This window comes from Azolla caroliniana, unplaced genomic scaffold (genome assembly GCF_043228905.1).
Source record: "Azolla caroliniana isolate FFs.n. ecotype wild unplaced genomic scaffold, voAzoCaro1.0.p SCAF_2, whole genome shotgun sequence".
In the NCBI taxonomy this organism is placed as follows: domain Eukaryota; kingdom Viridiplantae; phylum Streptophyta; class Polypodiopsida; order Salviniales; family Salviniaceae; genus Azolla; species Azolla caroliniana.
This window is the reverse complement of record NW_028230437.1, coordinates 23,664,229-23,683,086: the sequence shown is the minus strand read 5'-3', so window position 1 is coordinate 23,683,086 and position 18,858 is coordinate 23,664,229. Positions and strand designations below refer to the sequence as shown.

Sequence of the window (18,858 nt, the reverse complement as noted above, 5' to 3'; positions counted from 1 at the left end):
TCAATTTCAAAGTAACATTTCCAAGTCCATCTCAGGGGCATCTAGTAAATTTCCCGAAAGCAACTTTCCCATCTCTCTCTCTCTCTCTCTCTCTTTATTTTTTTATTTTATCGTAATTAGCTTACCCTAGTGGTAAGTCGATGACACTACAAGCATTGTGTGTTGGGTTCAAAACCCAATTTCCTCACCTCTCTATTATATACTTCATATATATCTCTATTTCACTAGATGCCACTGTGGAATGTAGGGGTTGAACCCATGACCACCTGGTCTCCATTGGGCAACCTTACCAACTGAGCTACATCCATCTCTCTCTCTCTCTCCCTCTCTTTGGTGAAGATGTGTGAAAAACACTACAATGTTACCACATTTGATTGTGGTCACCACTACAAGGGTAGTGGATCATGTTGAATCGCAAACATGCAAGATGAGCACTCCATTGGGGAAAGAATTTCTACGTGCTCCAATAAAGAAATTGTAAGATCAGTACTCCAACTTCCATATATATACTTTAACTTCATGCTTACCATCAAATATAAAAGCATTGCACATATCCCAATTGTGACGTAATCCCTATAGAAATAGGAAAACGATCTCCAATATTTGATTTTATGTCAACCCGTCTCAATTATGTGAACACCAGCCATCTTGGCATCAAATAACAACATGGCAAGAATTGCCGAATCTGAGAAATAGAACTTCAATTATGAAGTGATGAAACAATGAGTATTATCTCTCCACTTAAACACTACCAAAGAAGTCATTGCCTAGTATTAGTCCATGTTGCTTTAGAGCTAATCCCAAAGGCAAACCCCCATCAATACACTCCAAATGAAGACCTTTGCTACAAGTTGCAATTAGAATGGCAACTATATTTCAAGTTTTTCCACCGTCCATAACTAGAGTTTCCATTCTTGTTCAGCCTTAGATGATAACCATTGAAGAGACTCAATGGAACAATGGTACCCAAGATATTACTAGTCACTTGTGCCAAAAATAGCATTTCCATACATCTCTCAATGGTATTTGTCATTTGAGCAAAATTTCCCTAAGTAGCAAATCCATACCTCCTTGTGAGCCTAGAGCATCAAACCTATTACAATGCTCCACGTTCCATCACATTAGAGTTTGCTTTTCCGCACATTGTCAATCCAATTTAATGCCTACACACATTTCTCCTATAGTTCCAATGTGCACTCCTAAATCAAAACATTTATTAGTAAAATTTGTGAACATCTAGAGTCGATATTCAACATCAAACATTATACAACATGGATTTGGTGTCATGTCATAGTTGACCTCAATAGACAAACATAAAATCCATCCCTGTCTTATAATTAGATTACAATGACAACATGTTAGACTATCGACTTCCACATATAATTATTACATCATTTATTCTTTTCATAACTTGCTAGATGCCATTGTGAATTGTACGGCGATTGAATCCATAGTCTTTGCTTGACAACCTTACCAATTGAGTGTTCTCTCTCTCTCTCTCTCGTTTGTGAAAATGTGTGTGAGAAACACTTACAATGGGTGTCACAATGGACTATGGTCACCCACTAACTATGCTACATGGGTAGTGGAACATGTTAAATTGCCAATAGACAAGCACTCCATTGAGGAAAGAATCTCTACTTGCTCCGATAAAGAAAATTGTCACTTAGTGCTCCCTTCAACTTTCGTAGAAATGCTTTGACTCCATGTGTGTAAAAGCACACAATTATATTAGTTGCATGTAAAACCCATTGTTACAACTTCTTAGCCTTCTCTAGCTATGTAGGTACATATAGGAACATCACATAAAGCCATGGAAAACCTGATATATGCATTTGAGGGAATGATCCCCATATACTTCGACATCCAAAAATTCTACATGAGAATGCCTTTCATGGGCTTTCATCCCATGATGCCCTACACAATCAAACATGAAAGATTTACGTATATTCCAAATGTGTTGCAACCACAAGCTTTTTATTTTGGAACAATCTCTCTCTCTCTCTCTCTCGTAGGGACTATCTTGGTAAATTTCCAAAACAACTTACGACATTTCGGTGCTCTCTCTCTCTCTCTCTCTCTCTCTCTCTTTGAATAATACATAGCATCCCTTTTTCATACATCACTCTTAGCATCTATCTCTTGGGTCCCACGTTAGTTGTTAATGCAACTGCCCAAGTCTCCAGATGCAGTGTCCTACATGGGTATCACCACCGTCCATCTCTTGGGTCTCACGTTGGCTTTCTGCAACTGCCAAAGTCTCCGAAACATGTGCTCTCTCTCTCTCTCTCTCTCTCTCATAGGCCAATTTTGGTCTTAGAAGACGTTAATGTATCTTTCTTTCTCATAGGGCTATTTTAGTAGATATCTAAAACAAGATTTCCTGAAAAGTCTCTCAGAGGGGTATTCTGGTAATTTGCCAAAACAGATTCTTCCATACTCCCTGTGTGTGTGTGTGTGTCTCTCTCTCTCTATCACAGGAAATAGGATATAAACCCTAATTGAGTTCGAGAATAGAAGGGAAAAAAAACACTCTAATTTGAATCTTTGGTCGCCCAATTACATTCTAGAGATTTAGGTAGCGAAGTTGCAAGGAAGCTGGTGATCCGGTACATTATCTCAGACAAAAATCAGATTGCAAATTTGGAGCATCCTCTGGTTCTAGTTAAAGCAACGGAGAGAGAGAGAGAGAGAGAGAGAGAGAGTTTTGTTGTAAAACAATTGGTTCCTTATGATTGAAAAGGAAAGATGTGCCCATTAGAATACGGATTCTTGTGTTTAACACACAAAGGAGTGGATGACAGGGATTGAAGATAAAGATGCGTGAAAAATGAGCTCTTACATCTTGCAAGGAGGTGGGATTTCTGCACCTTCTCTTCGTTCTCAAGATCATCATAATCTCAACGATGCTGTTCCAATCAGAAACTCTGTTGAAGGAAGGAATGTGAATGGTATCAGGTATATGAACCTGAATTTGAATGGTATTAGTATGCAAATTTGAATTTGAATGGTATCAGGTGTATGTACGTGTCGGAATCTGAATTGAATGGCATTGTGTACATGGTTTGAATGTGAATGATATCATCCATGTGAGTGTGAGTTTGAATTCGAATTCGAATTCGAGTTACAAGATGTATGTATATTTGAATGGTATCATGCATATTGTAAAGTGAACTGTATGAGGTCTGTGAATGTTAATGGTATCAGGAATCTGGTGTGTGGATGTTCAGGTATCATTTTGAATTTGATTTGTATAATGCGTCATTGTATGTGAATGTTATCATGTTTGTGACTGTATCATGTATGTGATGTCAATCTTATCACTTATGTGCATGAGATTAGTATTGTGCATGTTAATTTGAATGTTATCATGTTTGTGACTGTATCATGTATGTGATGTCAATCTTATCACTTATGTGCATGTGATTAGTATTGTGTATGTTAATTTGAATGTTATCATGTTTGTGACTGTATCATGTATGTGGTGTCAATCTTATCACTTATGTGCATGTGATTAGTATTGTGTATCGGTTTTCCTATGTAATTGTCAACTGCATCATGTATCATTGTGACAAGTATCACATATGTGAATACCAAATGGTATTGGGTGTGTGAATGTGAACAGTATCAAGTATGTAAATGTGCATGTGAATATGATGGCATTAGGAATCTTTCAGATGCTACAAGTTGTAGAATATTTGGATTGTACTATTATATTGTAATAACTGAGGGGAATGTAAATGCGTATGGCATCAGGCCTCCTTCAGATTCTACTAGTAGCCGAAGTGGATCAAAATATTACAGTAATCGAGGACGAAGGCAATCACGTTATTCAGCAGTGAGGGTACCTCATTCTGGTCGTGAATATGGAGTTTTCCTTTTGATTGTTCTGAGTGTTGTCAGTGTCAGTGTCATTGGAGGAGGGTATCTTCTCTCGTTTCTCTGGCGACATAAAGGTACGTCTTCTCTAAGGCACATGTTAGCAGCTCACATACTTTATTACTGAAAGTAATGCTTTTTAAGACATACCTTAACAGCTCATGAACTTCATCTCATAAAGATACATTGTCCTTGGCACATATAATAGCACCTGAGGGATTTTATGACATAAATGGTAAAGGTTGACTTTGAGGGATGAGATCATGGAGTCAAATTACGCAAAGCAAAGAAAGAAAAACAGAAGAATATATGAATGTCTATTGGAGGCCAAAATCAATCTATGATATGATATTTTAAGGTCCTTGCAAGGACAGAAACATGATGGCCCAAAAAAAGAGTGTTACTGCACCAGAGACTATAGCCACTTGTGGCTCTTGTATTTTCTTAAGGTCCCTTCTATGCATTAGTAGACAGTACAAATTTGTTCCTAAGAGGCTGCTGTTGGTATGTACAAGTTTACAACTTGAAGAAGTTGTGTGAGGCTGGTTGATACGGGAATTGATAGTGGAAAGCATTGTTAGACAGCCTTGAATGTTTGATGTGATTGCATGAAATCCTCCTCATCTTTGATACCCTGATGACGGAAGAGTGCACAAATGACGGAAGAGTGCGCAAATGCTGTTTTTCCTGGCTTGTTCTCCAAGCTCCATTCTCAATTTCAAGATCATGACTTTGTGTGGAGAGCAAGGTGACTGCCCTTCTCATGCTAAATGGCATCACATTGAGAAGATGTGATTGGGTGCCCCAAAATGTTGTGGTTATGTGAGCGGACGGCATTCCAATTTCCCATTCTTGGCGTCATTGTTCCATTTCTTTGAGTTTGTGTCTATAAGGCATGATTGGATGTCCAACGTGTCCATATTATTGGTCTAGAGAGAGATCCATTAACTGGTGGATGATGGTCCTTCAGTTAGGATCTCTTTGGTCTGGAAGGTTAATCTAAGATTTCGGTCTATAAAGGAGTAATTACCCTTGTGCATGGTCTCCTATCTTCCTATCCATAGACCAAGCCTCATTCTTTTGGTTGCCGTGGTTTGTCTTGGCCTTCTCCATCCTGCACACCATCCTTATAAATGACATAATAACAATGAACATTTGTGTGGATTCCGGAAACATAAAGGAAAGAAAAAGATGACGTCTACAAGTTTTTCAGTTCTCAACTCTAAAGCAAGGATTCAAGTCAAGCAGTGGGAGTTTGATAATATCGACCAATTTGTTAGTTTTGTGTAATTTTGATGTTTCGGGACATTGTTTATGATACCATGCAGCAGCCTAAGGTCACATTTCTACACTCCACCATTCTCTGGAAGGCATATTTTAGTGCCTCACATAAGTATGACCATCTCCACATAATTCTCTCTGATGCATGTGTATTCTGACAAAACGATTTTGCTCATTCGCTATGCTACGTACTATAGAACATACCTCAATTTACGATCGTAGGTTCTTAGCTTGAAATTTTTGTTTCTTGTTCCTTATATGACAGGTCAACCGACATTGTTGCAAACACATGATTTCTTTGAAAATCAGGTATTGGGTTTGAACACGTCTATTACTACATCATGGTACCTATTTCTTTAAGAAAGCTCTGGCTAATACAACGTTCTTACAGGATCAATCGAGTTTGCGCACATTCTGGAACTCCAGAAACAATCTTAGTGACTCCTCAAAAATGAATTCAAGTGAGTAGTTTTTTGCATCAGAATTCTCTTGTGAATTCTTCTGGGAATCTTGTGTAACCTGACAGAAAAAATTGTGATTCTCATAAAAAATACCTAAACGTTATAATAAAAAAATGTTGACATTGAGAAATGGATGAGCATTCAAGAAAATATGTAAACATTGTAACAGAAACATGTTGATGACGAGAAGTTCTGATGTATATTTAGCACACTGTTCTTTCAAGGTATAAGCTTTATGATAGTTATTTTCATGTCAAATATATGGGCATTAATAGCACCAGCATAAATGCAGTGCCACTGCAAAATCAGTTGGATGTATGGATGGCTGTCTTTGGAATTAAAAATGCTCAGAACATTAAATACCATTCTCACTTTGTCCATCTCTTCAGAGGAAGGAATTCTTTCTTCCATCCTGCCTCCTTCAGGTGCAGCAGTGAAGATTGCACCCATACCTGCTGTATTTGGATGCATATTTTACTAGCTTATTTTCTCTTTTTGGGTTTTCTGTATGTTTTATATTCATACTCAAACTCTTGGTTTTGGTGTCATGTATACATACATTTACATGGGTCTGTATATATGTGATGGTCTGACGTATATTTACCTCTGTGCATACAAATATGAATGATTTGTCCTTCATCTTGGCTCTGTATCTCGAAGACATTGGTGACTAATCAGGGGAAGGAAATACATAGGGAGAGTGGATGCCATTTTTTCTAGTAGAGTGGAGAATATTGCAATGATAAGTTTTTTAGTCTGCCAACAATGGGATGGCAATTTATACTGTCTCGCTCATGAGCCAATATCTAACAAAAGAAGCTGATCCGCTGCCTTGTCCATTGTGTCTCTATTAGAATAGATGTCGTTCTAGAGTGATGGCTGTTAAACATAATAATTTTCTAATCTTCTAATGCCACTGTAGAATGATATTTGTTCTATGTTCAAGGAGGCAGCGTTGTAATTTGTGATATTATTTGGCATATAGATAGACTAGATAATTAAGGAGTTTGGTCTTTTAATATCTCACTTCATTTGGGTATTGTGGCTCATCTTTGTTTGCAAGGAATCTTGCACTTCCTGGATTGATCATTTCATTCTATCGAAGTTTAGAATCAAGTTTTTGGATATGTAGAGTATCTAATACCATATAATTAGTTAGTGTTTATTTTGGTTTTCTGTTCTCAAGACAAGAAAAACATTGTAAGATGTAATCTCTTGTTTGACCTCTTAAAAGACGACATTAATATACCTTTCTTATCTCTAAAGGAAATCTAATCCCTATTGTTGGATTGTTTCCCAATCTTTTTTCGCATTTTCTTGGCAATACGTCGATTTAGACGCAACCTATATAATTTATGGTTTTTCTGTACAATATTATTACCAATGAGTCACCATATCATGCGTAATAATGATCTTTCTTTTCCTATTTTATTATTACTCTTTTGATGTTGTGATTCTTTGCTTCTGAGCTGCTAAAGTAACTATTTACAAATTCAGCTGTCATAGAAAATATTTTGTTGTCAATCACAACAGACATGGTAAGCTAACACAGGAGATGTTTTCTTCGTAGTGATGTTTATGCTTGTATCCTAATGTAATGTTGGTTCCAAAACCCATGCGACATTTTGCTGAATGTCGATTCGTATACAATTATTACAGATTGGGAAGAGGATGTTGACGATGAAAATAGTCATAAGAGGAAAAGGGCTCTTCAGTTTGGCAAGGCATCTCTACCAAAGGAGGAACTCGTAAACAGAGATTCACGATACTGGGATAAAGATGATAGGAGGCGTAACAAATATTCAGATTATGATAGTGATGTGGCATTAGATGAAGATGATGGGAAAACTAATCATAGAGCTATTTCTGAGAAAAGTAGAGTTTCCAAGAAAAATAATGCTTTGAAGCTGTCTAATACAGGCAATGGAGGCTTGTACAATGAGAAAGGCCGAAAAGAGCTGCGTGAATATGAACAAAAACTTGAAGCAGATTTAGAGCAAGAAAATTATACTTCCAAAACAAAACATATAGAATACTTGAACGACAGAGAGGAGCCAAGAAATCATGTTAGTAACAAAGGTAGTCAAACCATTGAAGCCAGAACTTTCGATGAGGATCTTAGTCAGCCAAATTCAACAGAAGGGGCCAGAACAAAACATTTCCTCGTAGAGGAAGATTTCTTTTATAATACTAATAATAATTATGATGAGCTTACACATGAATTGGGAAAGGAAGATCATCGAAACAAATTCATGGATTCTCATCATAGCCTTGAACCTGGCAGAGGGCTACATAACAGCAGTGAAATGAACAATTCTATGGAAAGTTCAAAGATATTAAATGCAATGCATACAGAAAGTGATAGCAGAAGTACAAGAAGACCATCTGCATTGTGGCAGGAATCAGCACAAAAAACACGGCATCATGAACGTAAATTCATATACTAAGTTCCATGTTTTTGTCTTCTTTTAGAGCATGGTTTCCTTCTATTCAAATCAATCAAGTCAAATTAAAATCATTACATCATGTAAACACTTTAGTCCAAAGAATTGACTACATGAAAGACCTGGTCATCACCTACATATACAATCCTATTCAAAGAAAGTCAAATCAAAGTCATTACACTATGTAAACAATTTAGTTCAAAGAGTTCAGTACTACTTGAAAGACGTGTTTGTCACCAGCACATATAATCTTATCTTGTCAGCCTACGGAAAACCTTCATTAAATGTATGTGTCATGTATATTATGGTGTACTGTTCCGAAGAAATGCTGTCCTGTTTAAAGTTGATCACACTATCACTGTTTATTTTCTTTAACCTGGCCAACACTAGACAAATATCTGAGTTAACAATGATAATGATCTAGTATATGTAGAGTTATGATTGTGTCATGAAATTTTAATCAAAAAATTGAACTGAGCATCTATTCATGAACCTCCTAATTGCTCTAGAGGGAGGAAAAAGAAATCTTGTGAAGCACTTCATTCCTGAGAGAGAGATTAAGAAAAGAACGACTTATCAGTTCTCTCCTGGGAGTACGGGGTTATTCTTGTGGTTTGGCCCCTGGCATTGTGAGTCACAGGTGGGGAGTTAAATTCAATACTTGGTTGTCTCAAAATAGCACCAGAAACCACTGTTAAGAAAGAATAGCATTCTTGACTAAATAGAACCTTTTTATGTGTGATAATTAACTGTGTTTCTTTTAAACCAGGTTATCTGTGCAACATTGATTTTCTTGACACAACTGCTGGTGTTCAGGAACCCAAACCTAACAAAAAGTTTGAGAACTTCTCCTTAAACTACATACAATATGAAGATCCTCAGGGAATAGCTGGTTGGGAGCCAAGGTTTGCTGGTCATCAGACACTCCTTCAAAGGAATAATTCTTTCATTGCTTCAGATCAGCCTATCCATTGTGGTTTTATCCAGGAATACGGTAGTTCTAGATCATCAGGTTTTGATCTGACAGAAGAGGATACTCAATATATGAGCACTTGTAAGATTGCTGTGACTTCTTGCATTTTTGGGAGTTCAGATAACATCCGTTCACCAAGAAATCGTAGGGTATGCACTTCTATTGGTGGATTAAGCCTATATCATAACCATGTATTTATATTGAACAAAAGGGTCTATTGGGTGTGCAGTTGATTGGATCTTTCAAGAAGGATGTGTGCTTTGTTATGTTTGTGGATCAACAAACATTGGATGTGATGAAGCTGGAGGGGCAACAAGTCAATGAGAAAGGTTATCTTGGTTCATGGAAAGTTGTATTAGTGAGAAATATGCCTTACATGGATGCACGCCGGGTCGGGAAGATTCCAAAACTTTTGGCTCATCGGCTGTTTCCAGCTGCTAGGTAACGGATATTATTAAGAATCAAGTAGAAATAAATCTAGTGAAGTATAATTTGTGGTTAACAAATACAAAGCAAAAGGTTATCCACCATAACCCAACAATAATCCTCTGAGCCTGATACTGAGGCCTATCAACTGGCTACAGGAATATGCGCTTCTCATACTACACTTTTGGTTAATAATTTATGATCTCAGAAAGATCAAGCTAAACACCACTACTTAGCAGAGGAAATTAAGTTCACAAGAGTAACTAAGCCCCATAAACCCTAAGTCTAGTGTTTGGACGGTAGCCATGTAGTCTCTGCATGGACAAAGCTATCTCCATGCAAATGGGCCTATCTTGGTTGCTTTACCTCTATACACAAGTCCGATTGAACTCTTAGTATCGTTGGTATTCATTGAATTTTCTAGTTCTTGGGTGTCTCATCATCAGAGGTTGAAATTCATGGTGTTTAATATCATTTTGTTTATTTAGATATTTAGACTTCTCTTCTTAGGTAACAGAAATATTTATACCGTTGCATGGGTATACATATACATAATGGATGAGAGATTGTATGACATTTACCCAGTATGATAATGTACTGCAGGTTCTCAATATGGCTTGATAGCAAGCTTCGTTTGCAAAATGATCCTATCTTAATTTTAGAGTATTTTTTATGGAGAGGAGGTCATGAATACGCAATTTCAAATCACTATGATCGACATTGTGTCTGGGAAGAAGTGCAACAAAATAAGAGACTGAATAAGTACAATCATACAGTGATTGATGAGCAGTTTGCCTTCTACAAGGCAGATGGGTTAACAAGATTCAATGCATCAGATCCCAAAAGGCTACTCTCAAGCAGTATGTTTTTAAATCCAAAACTCACAAATTTTACATTTTGTTTGTACCAAAGTTTTGGTCAGTTCCGGTCCCCCCACTGCATGTATATTCAGCATGTTTTTTCTGTTGAGACCTTTGCAGATGTTCCCGAAGGTTCATTTATCATTCGAGAGCATTCTCCTATGTCAAATCTTTTCTCTTGTTTATGGTTCAATGAAGTAGATCGATTTACATCTCGTGACCAGCTAAGCTTTGCATACACATACATGAAGCTTGTTAGATCAAATCCAGGGAAGCAGTTTCATCTCAACATGTTTAAGGTGAGTTTCTATCATTGTTGAGAACCATTTCTTTTTTCTTTTTGGCCTTGCAGTTTGTTATTTGTTTCTTTAGCGCAAGAAATCATTCTTATTTATATGCCATGTAAGTCATAAGTCTCGAGTTTGTCCAACCCTCGGGTTCCATAAATGGCTATTCATTCCCCTCTAATTGAAGAGACAGGACAAATCTTTTTTTTTTTTAACTGCTTGTCATTATGTAAGGTGAAGGTCGGGAATTTGGTTCCTTTGTTACTGCAATTGGCAATCTACCCCACATTAAGAGAACAAAAATACAATCTTTTAACTGAATTGGCGACCCATATGTCCAGAATTTGACTGCTTTTGCCACTCAGTTCTGTGAATGGCAATTAATTCCCCTTGGGAGAAATAAAATGAAGTCAGAGAAAACATTTTTGTTGTCAAGAGTTTGACTCCCTATCCTCAGTTGCTACAAATGGATTGTAATCTACCCCTCATTACAAGATATAAAAAGGAACAATTGAAAAAATTGGTGCACTTTGCTGGATGGGTATTTACAATGTGATATTGATGCAGGACTGTGAGCGCAAGAGCATCGCAAAGCTATTTCGTCATCGGCCACCATCGGGTAGTCTACATGAAAATTTAGTCTCAAACTAATGTCTTCGAGGATTGTTTTCTTTTTTCTTTCTTATTCCTTATATTAGCGTGGGGTCTATTGCCATTTACGAAATTGTTTATGCTCCGAATTTTGAAAGCATGTAAAGAAAGCTAGATTGTAAACCTGAATTTTTCTTGCATACAGTCAAAAATTGAGAACTAGATGCAAGACGATGTATATATCATTCTTCAATGTAAGCAGATGGAAGATGCAATTTGTGCATTTGAAATTGAAGTAATGTTCGTTAAACGCTTGGTCAATTGACACCAATGGTATATACATGCAGTCCACTAATCTTGACATTGCATATGGTGGTGATTTTAATAAGCTTTGGATCAAATATGTGTCAAGGGTGATCATTTTACCTTCTTAATATTTAAATATACGTCGCACAAAGTTGAAATGTGAATACCTCATGATTTCATCTCCTTTTGATCGTCTTTTTTTTATCTAATCACCATTGAATGTCAAATGTTCTTGTTGTGGAATCAAAGATTTGAAAATCTGCCTCGCAACTTACCTCAAATAAGATAAGTTGGTAAGTGGTCTTATTTTTATTCTTGCCCTCAACATCTAACAATTAGGGTTTAGGTATCTTATATAGGTCCTCTTCTTTTCAAGATCCAAGTATCATGTGATCATGATACGTGATATTAACCTCAATTTGATGACTTCTGTTGGTGTACTGCTTGGTGACAATTATTACTCATGCCACAGATGGGCTATTTGACATGGTTTGATTGAATTTGTTCTCCATCACTTTCGGAAAGTCGATTGGGTTATGTATCATGTAAAGGATTGTTACTTACAAGTGGATGCTAGTCTTCTTGTTATGTGTGTGATTGCTCATTACAACTAGACCTCAAGAGGGTCTTGTCTTCCAAGACCTTTATTCATACTATGCATGAGAAGCTTAGGGTTGAGGAGTTTAGTTGTACACTGTCAATGGACCTTTAAAATATTCAAGAAAATTGGACTTTGCAATTTAGTATCTTCGAAGTATTCTTTGTGCCCACTCATATATGTAACATGTCCCATGCTTGCAATGGAAAGTAGGAGCACAATGTGCTTCAAGAGAACTAGATTTCCCTACACTAGTTTTGGGGCATTCTTGCAATGGTGGAGGAACATGTTGTCACTATATATTGGGTAGACACCAACTATCTTTAGGCACATAAGGCTACTTAAACATTTTAATCACTTAATTCCAACTACTTAAATTAGTATCTTTGATGCATGATTGGAGCAATCTCTTTGTATTGTCATGTACACATCTATTTGGCTCTCCATAGTAGTGTATTGTCATACGCATAATGCTCTAATAAATTAGTCTTACAGTGAACATTTTCCTCCAAAAACTAAAGAAGTTGCAACTTAAACACAACTTGTGAGAAAACAATTGAGGTTTACATATCCATTCAATTGCATGAATATTAGTTTTTATGAATCAAGAATTACTTTGTCATACAAGACCTTTTTAAAAGTAGGTTCTTCATTACTTCTCACAATCATGATATGTCCAGATGGAGGATTGTACAAAATGATCTCTAAAGCATTTTATAGGATATGAATCCATTGGACCATTTGTACAAATTGCTTGAAACACACAAATTTGTTATAATATTGAGCTTGACAAGCCTATTTAAAACATTTGAAGTATTTTTATTTATTTATCTAATGCACTTGATTACAACATCTCTAATGTGACTTTTGATCTGATCTAGCTCCACACATATCTATTAAACCATGCAACAATAATGGTACTGATTCAAAGTTGAGATAAATTATAATGTTAACCAACCAATTTGCCTTGTCTTCATTGTTTGCTATATTATGGAGCTTCATTCAATTGTATCATTCAAGTTCTTGATATTAACCTCATATATAATGCTTACAAGAAGAGCTACCCAATTTGGAATAAACTTTATACGAAGTTAAAAAGAGCTTTATTATTAAATGTACCCCTTTTATAAACAATATTTTGACATTGCATCATGATTCATATCATATTACAAAATCTACTATCGGTTATTCCAGCTTCTCAAGACTTAAGCACAAGGCCTTCATATCTATCCAAGCTTCACTAATTTCCATAATATCAAGGTTTTTAGAGGGTGACATTTATTTACATTCTAGAAAGATATGTGTATTTGTATCACCTTGTTCTAAGGCTTTCTAGACAATCAACCTTATAAAAGGTTTGGTAGCGCGAATAGGGCAATGAATGTGAACAACTTCCTACACACATGGAACAACATTGAGTGTGCAATTGACACATAAACAATATACGGAAATATCATGGAGGCTCACCAAACATACAACAAAGTTACCATGAAAGTTCTATCAACATCGAGACTTGATTTTGTGGATGAAAAACATATTCGAGCTTTTAACTTCATTCAAAGGATGCTAACAATGCGGAGTTACAACAAGTTTTCTTCCATGTATCTATGGATGTATTGTGGGTCTAGAAGGCAGAAGATCTTATTGGGACTTGACCATGGGACCACATGTATTGAGTTTATAAAAAAGTTTGATAGGCCATTCTAACAATTTAGAGTTCTACGACTTTGACACCTTCTTACTAAGAAAATTTGATGGACTTTAATTTGTAGGCAAATCTTCTTATTGTGAGCTTGATTGGCATATGTTGAAGTGTCTAGGTTCAATCCTACATGATTTGGTTGAGTTTGGCCATTGTTTATTGCAAGAGGAAAACACACCATATCTCCCATCCTTTTCCTTCTAAAATCACAAGTGAAACTTATGACAAAGCACATACATTTTCCACAAATCATTTTTTATTTTATGCATAAATTTCATTGGAACATGAATACGTGATAACACAAGCATCCGTAAATATTATCGTGCTTCGTAAAGGCGTGATAAAGATGCAACACACGTCATACATGAACCAACTTTAGACGGAAAACCTATAGCTACGTATTATTATAACTAGCATGAAAAAATGGCAATGACATGCAAAGATCAAAAGTAGGACATCCACAAACCTCGAGGTCACTTTCCACTTACATACCTATGTTATGTTATATTTGGTGGTGACAAAGTCATAATCAACTTTGCCTTTTTTAGCTAGCTACAACAAAGCCATTTCCATGATATATAGGTATGGCATCTAGAAGAAAGTTGTATGATATGAAATCATGGCCAATTTTTTATTATCCTTCTCCCACTTTATAACCACATGAAAGCACAAGATAATCCTACTTGAATCATTAGCCACTTAAATGTGTCATGATTCCTCATGCGATTGCGAGAATGCTATCTAATTTATAATGCATAGAGTGAATCAATGTTTAGGTTGAATATGCATTAAATCTGCAGATCATCACTTCTTTTAACCAATACTGCAACATGGCACAATCACACCTTTTTTATGAGCATGGCAATTGTGGTCCACCAATCAATTGCGGAACTTTTATAAAGTCACTTGGAGAGATGTCATTCATTGCATCAAAAGCTTATATGAAATAAAACTATACTTAGAAAAACAATGTTCGTAGAAAGCTTAGTATGAGCTATGTCAGCCATTTCAACATGATGCATATTATGCATGCATAATAAGACAAATGTTTAAGTCATGGTGCTTAATTTTATGGTTGTCATTGTCCATGATTCACTAGTAAAAAAAGCTTTTAAGACCTTTTGAAAGTTGTTCATCAAAGTTTGATTTCAACCATCCCGGGTATGTTAATGAAATGTATTCAATTTCCGTGCGCGTGGATCTCCTCAAAAGACTTTACCCTTCACTCGTTAATATATGCTACAAAATGTCGATAAATTTTTCTTTGAAGAGTGCTCTCATTGAAATAGAGTGTTCTTGACATTATAATTTCTCACGCTATTATATTCTATAATATGACAAAGTGTTATGAATGAACAATTTGAAAACACTTAATGTTACAAATAGTCACCATCATACCAATTATATATGCATTTATCAAGTGAACCTCGTTAAACAATTGTCTACTCTCTTTTTGTGTAAATAACCATAGTTTTAGTCGTATTTCCAATCCATATCTCTAAATTCCAACGTATTGTAGCATTACATGTCATGATTTTTTACTTATGAACAACTACAAGTTATAATAGACAAAAGTAACTATCAATAACACAGTTGTCTAATTGTGAGCAACAACATGTCATGTCGTTGAGTTTGAAGACAAACTCATCATTGTAAAACTTTTGTAAAGTAGTTTGTTGTGTCATTTATTCATGACAAACTAGAAACCAACATTAAAATTTTAGGTCTTGAGGATGAAAATAATTAACTGCATTCCATAATATTTTCACTACACCTCTTAAATACATGTATTCATGCCATGGTAACATTTACATGAGATAAACATGTTAAGTTGGTATCGCATAAACATATATGACTGAAATCATGGAAACTTTCATCAATTTCATTTCACTTGTGTTTATTACTCGACACATTGAATTGGCCTTTAAACATGCATAAAATAACTACTACAATTATGTGAAGTGTTTAATCCTCAATGAGTGTAGCCTACACTACATTGGACATGTATTTTTTCAATGAGATATGTAAGTCATACAATCATGACACTACATTATTATTTCCAAGCCGTTAATGTTATCATAGTATCATGATGTAGTCATGGTTGACGTCGATATGCATTTGAAAGACAACTTGTAAAGCTGGATGTGGCTCTCAAATCAAATGAGATGGTTTGGATTAAAGATGACCCATTATGAAACATTACATTATCCAAATAAACTAAAGGGAATCAAAATTTTCTATTGTAATAGGAATAGTGATAAAGAACGAAGAAACAATTGATTAAGACTAATTTTAGCTAGCTTATAGTTCCCTGTCAATTCCAAAAGCATAGTTTTGTTGAGGAAATTTATATGTTTCCACATTACAAAGTGCCTGTTGATGGCTAGAACCCACAAGCATCTATTGTAGTTAATGATAAACCAAATCCACAAGTATCTATTTGGTCATGTGGCCAATCATGTTTACCATTATCATGATTAACATACACGACAAGTGTTGAATGTAGTAGGTATGCAAGTTTATCATTTACATGACTAGCTCAATGTGAGGGATAACTCCATAAGACGTCATTCAAGAATTCAAGCTCGATAAATAAATAAGTAAAATATCCTACATGTTACACAAGGATTATGATCGATTTCACCATTGTCAATTTAGTTGAAATGGCATTCCAATATAATGAAAACATAACATTGGGAAAACTTTGAATATTGATTTTTGTAAGTGTCTTATGTTTTCAAGAATTGATTCTATTATTGACAATTCGTTAAAGTCACAGGTCAACAAAAATCAGCGATTTGACATGTCCTTTGACTTGAAACCAACGTATACATAGTGATACTATGCAAGTAGTCTTTTCATTATCGTTAATCTTATCGTTGCTTATGGTTGGGGATTATATTTGGTTTTCCATATGACCATACTTTTAATGTGGTAATGTGTGGAGATATATGAACACTTTTAACATTTGATGCCGTATGTTGCACACGGTACATAAAGAGTTTGAGCCTCGTAATAGAGGGTCATGTTTATCATTGCAGAACATCATCGAAAAATCCTTGATGCCTAGTTTTATGAACCTTTTTAAGGTGGGACATTCCTCTGTGAGATTATTTAGAGTATGGAACAAATAGAGATCATTGAAGACATGCTTACATATTTGTTGAGAAAATAATTTTCTCAATCTCCCACATTATACGGAACACCATCATACTTCACACTCTCTAGTTTTGCAACAAGGTTCACTCTTCATGACATGAAAAGTCAATATTATATGTGTAACAGTGTATGCATATGGCCGAATGCATGCATGGCCTACATGTGTGCATATGTATCATATTTGTCTAGTATATATCCTCTTAAAAAACATTAATGAAGGTGTTCATCGATTGAATGAGTCTACCCCCAATGCTCATATATTTGGATGTCTTGGAATGTCGAGCTTGAGACTATTGTTGAAAAATCAGATCATGGATTGGAAGGCATGCTTAGGAATCTTTCTTTATATGCATAAATAGGTTCTCTTCCCTTAAAAAGGGGAAATGCCTTTGGATCATTAAAAAAACTAAGCTTATTTTCAAGAACTTTGTTTGTTTACAATAACTATTTTTCATTAGCAAACAAAGAAATTTTGTGACATTTAGGTATGCGATTTGTTTTGTGACATTAGGTATGCAATTTGCGTAGGCAAAAATAGAAGAATTGTGTTAGGAAATAATACATCACTTGCTGAAATACTAGGCATTGCCTTCATAACCTTATGGTTGGGGCTTTGAGTCTAAAGTAACTAGCCTCAAAGCTTTCATGTGTTTGTTTATAAAATAACATACACAACCAATACCTTTCCCCTCGAAAATAGCCATACTATTTCAATTTCCATAAATCAAGGCTTGAATACGATGGCAATGCTAAACACATGGCCACAAAGTTCAGTTCAGTGTAAAAAAATATTCAATGTTTTTAGTTTAAAGAGTACATAGTCTCCGTAGTTGCCTTCTCTCTTAAAAATCTTACATACAAGTGTATGCATATTCACAACCTAGGGTTGAAAGGATTACATTGCTCTTGTATAAAATGGTGAAAAAAACATAGTCATGACGAGAATTTGAAGGACGGAGATGATGTTGACTAGTGTTCAAATCATTCTCATTGTAAAGGGACAATTTTCTACATAGTATGGTTTCCATGTTGGTCCTTTACACACATGATATCAATATGTGGGGTCAAGAGAGCCAAATTACAAATTGCCTTTAGAAAAGAAAGAAAATAAAAGTATTTTGTCATCATCAATCAATGGCTCCCAAATATATCTCACTCGTATATGAATATGGTAATATTCTTTCTCTGCAATTCGCTTCATCAACAATACCATTATGATTCACCTTTGAACCAAATGAGGGATCCTCCTTCATTATTCCATGAATGATGATACTATCAATCAACTCAAACCAAGGGTTGAAAACTATAACAATACATGGTCATGACTTCGGTCCAATCCACCCTCGTCCTCAAAGTGGTTCACGATCAAGGATGGATGCATTTGCAGTTGATCAAAAATCACATGAGGAATCCTCATTCCCAACCCAACTTCCTTGAATAACATTTAAACATATATTGAATTCATGTACGCAATCCTATAAACTCCATTAAGTGCATTCTCATAACGTGACCCATCATTTCCATCCAATACGTAACCCATCCCTATGCATGGATCCTTAGTTCACATGCTATACGCCAAGCTAATGTCATCATGTAAAAAAGCCTTGTAATGCTTGATATTATAAAAACGTGCACCATCTTATATAAAAGTATGAGTGGGCAACCATTTCCCTTAGACACATTATCAACATGGTGCAAACATTGATCCATCTGAACATATCAATAAATGATCATCCATTATATCGGTCATTGAATATGCCGTAATCAATTAGCCCTGTAAAAAGGGACACAAAAGGAGGTTAATGGCACCCAATCCTGTTATCAATCACCCTACAACATATCATAAATCCAAATGCAAGTTCCTTTCCAAGCACACGATATAGGCGTTATG

At 35.6% G+C, this 18,858-nt stretch overlaps 1 protein-coding gene across 1 annotated transcript; it reads left to right on the top strand.

Moving 5' to 3' along the window:
- Window positions 1-2,469: 2,469 nt before the first annotated feature.
- On the top strand, window positions 2,470-11,262 carry LOC147867701 (uncharacterized). The gene is made up of 10 exons (XM_087315736.1): window positions 2,470-2,958; window positions 3,757-3,956; window positions 5,426-5,469; window positions 5,552-5,621; window positions 7,281-8,051; window positions 8,835-9,187; window positions 9,268-9,479; window positions 10,068-10,324; window positions 10,445-10,623; window positions 11,179-11,262. Exons 1-10 carry the CDS (start codon window positions 2,831-2,833, stop codon window positions 11,260-11,262), a joined length of 2,298 nt encoding a protein of 765 aa, XP_087171862.1. The 5' UTR covers window positions 2,470-2,830.
- The last annotated feature ends 7,596 nt before the right edge of the window (window positions 11,263-18,858 follow it).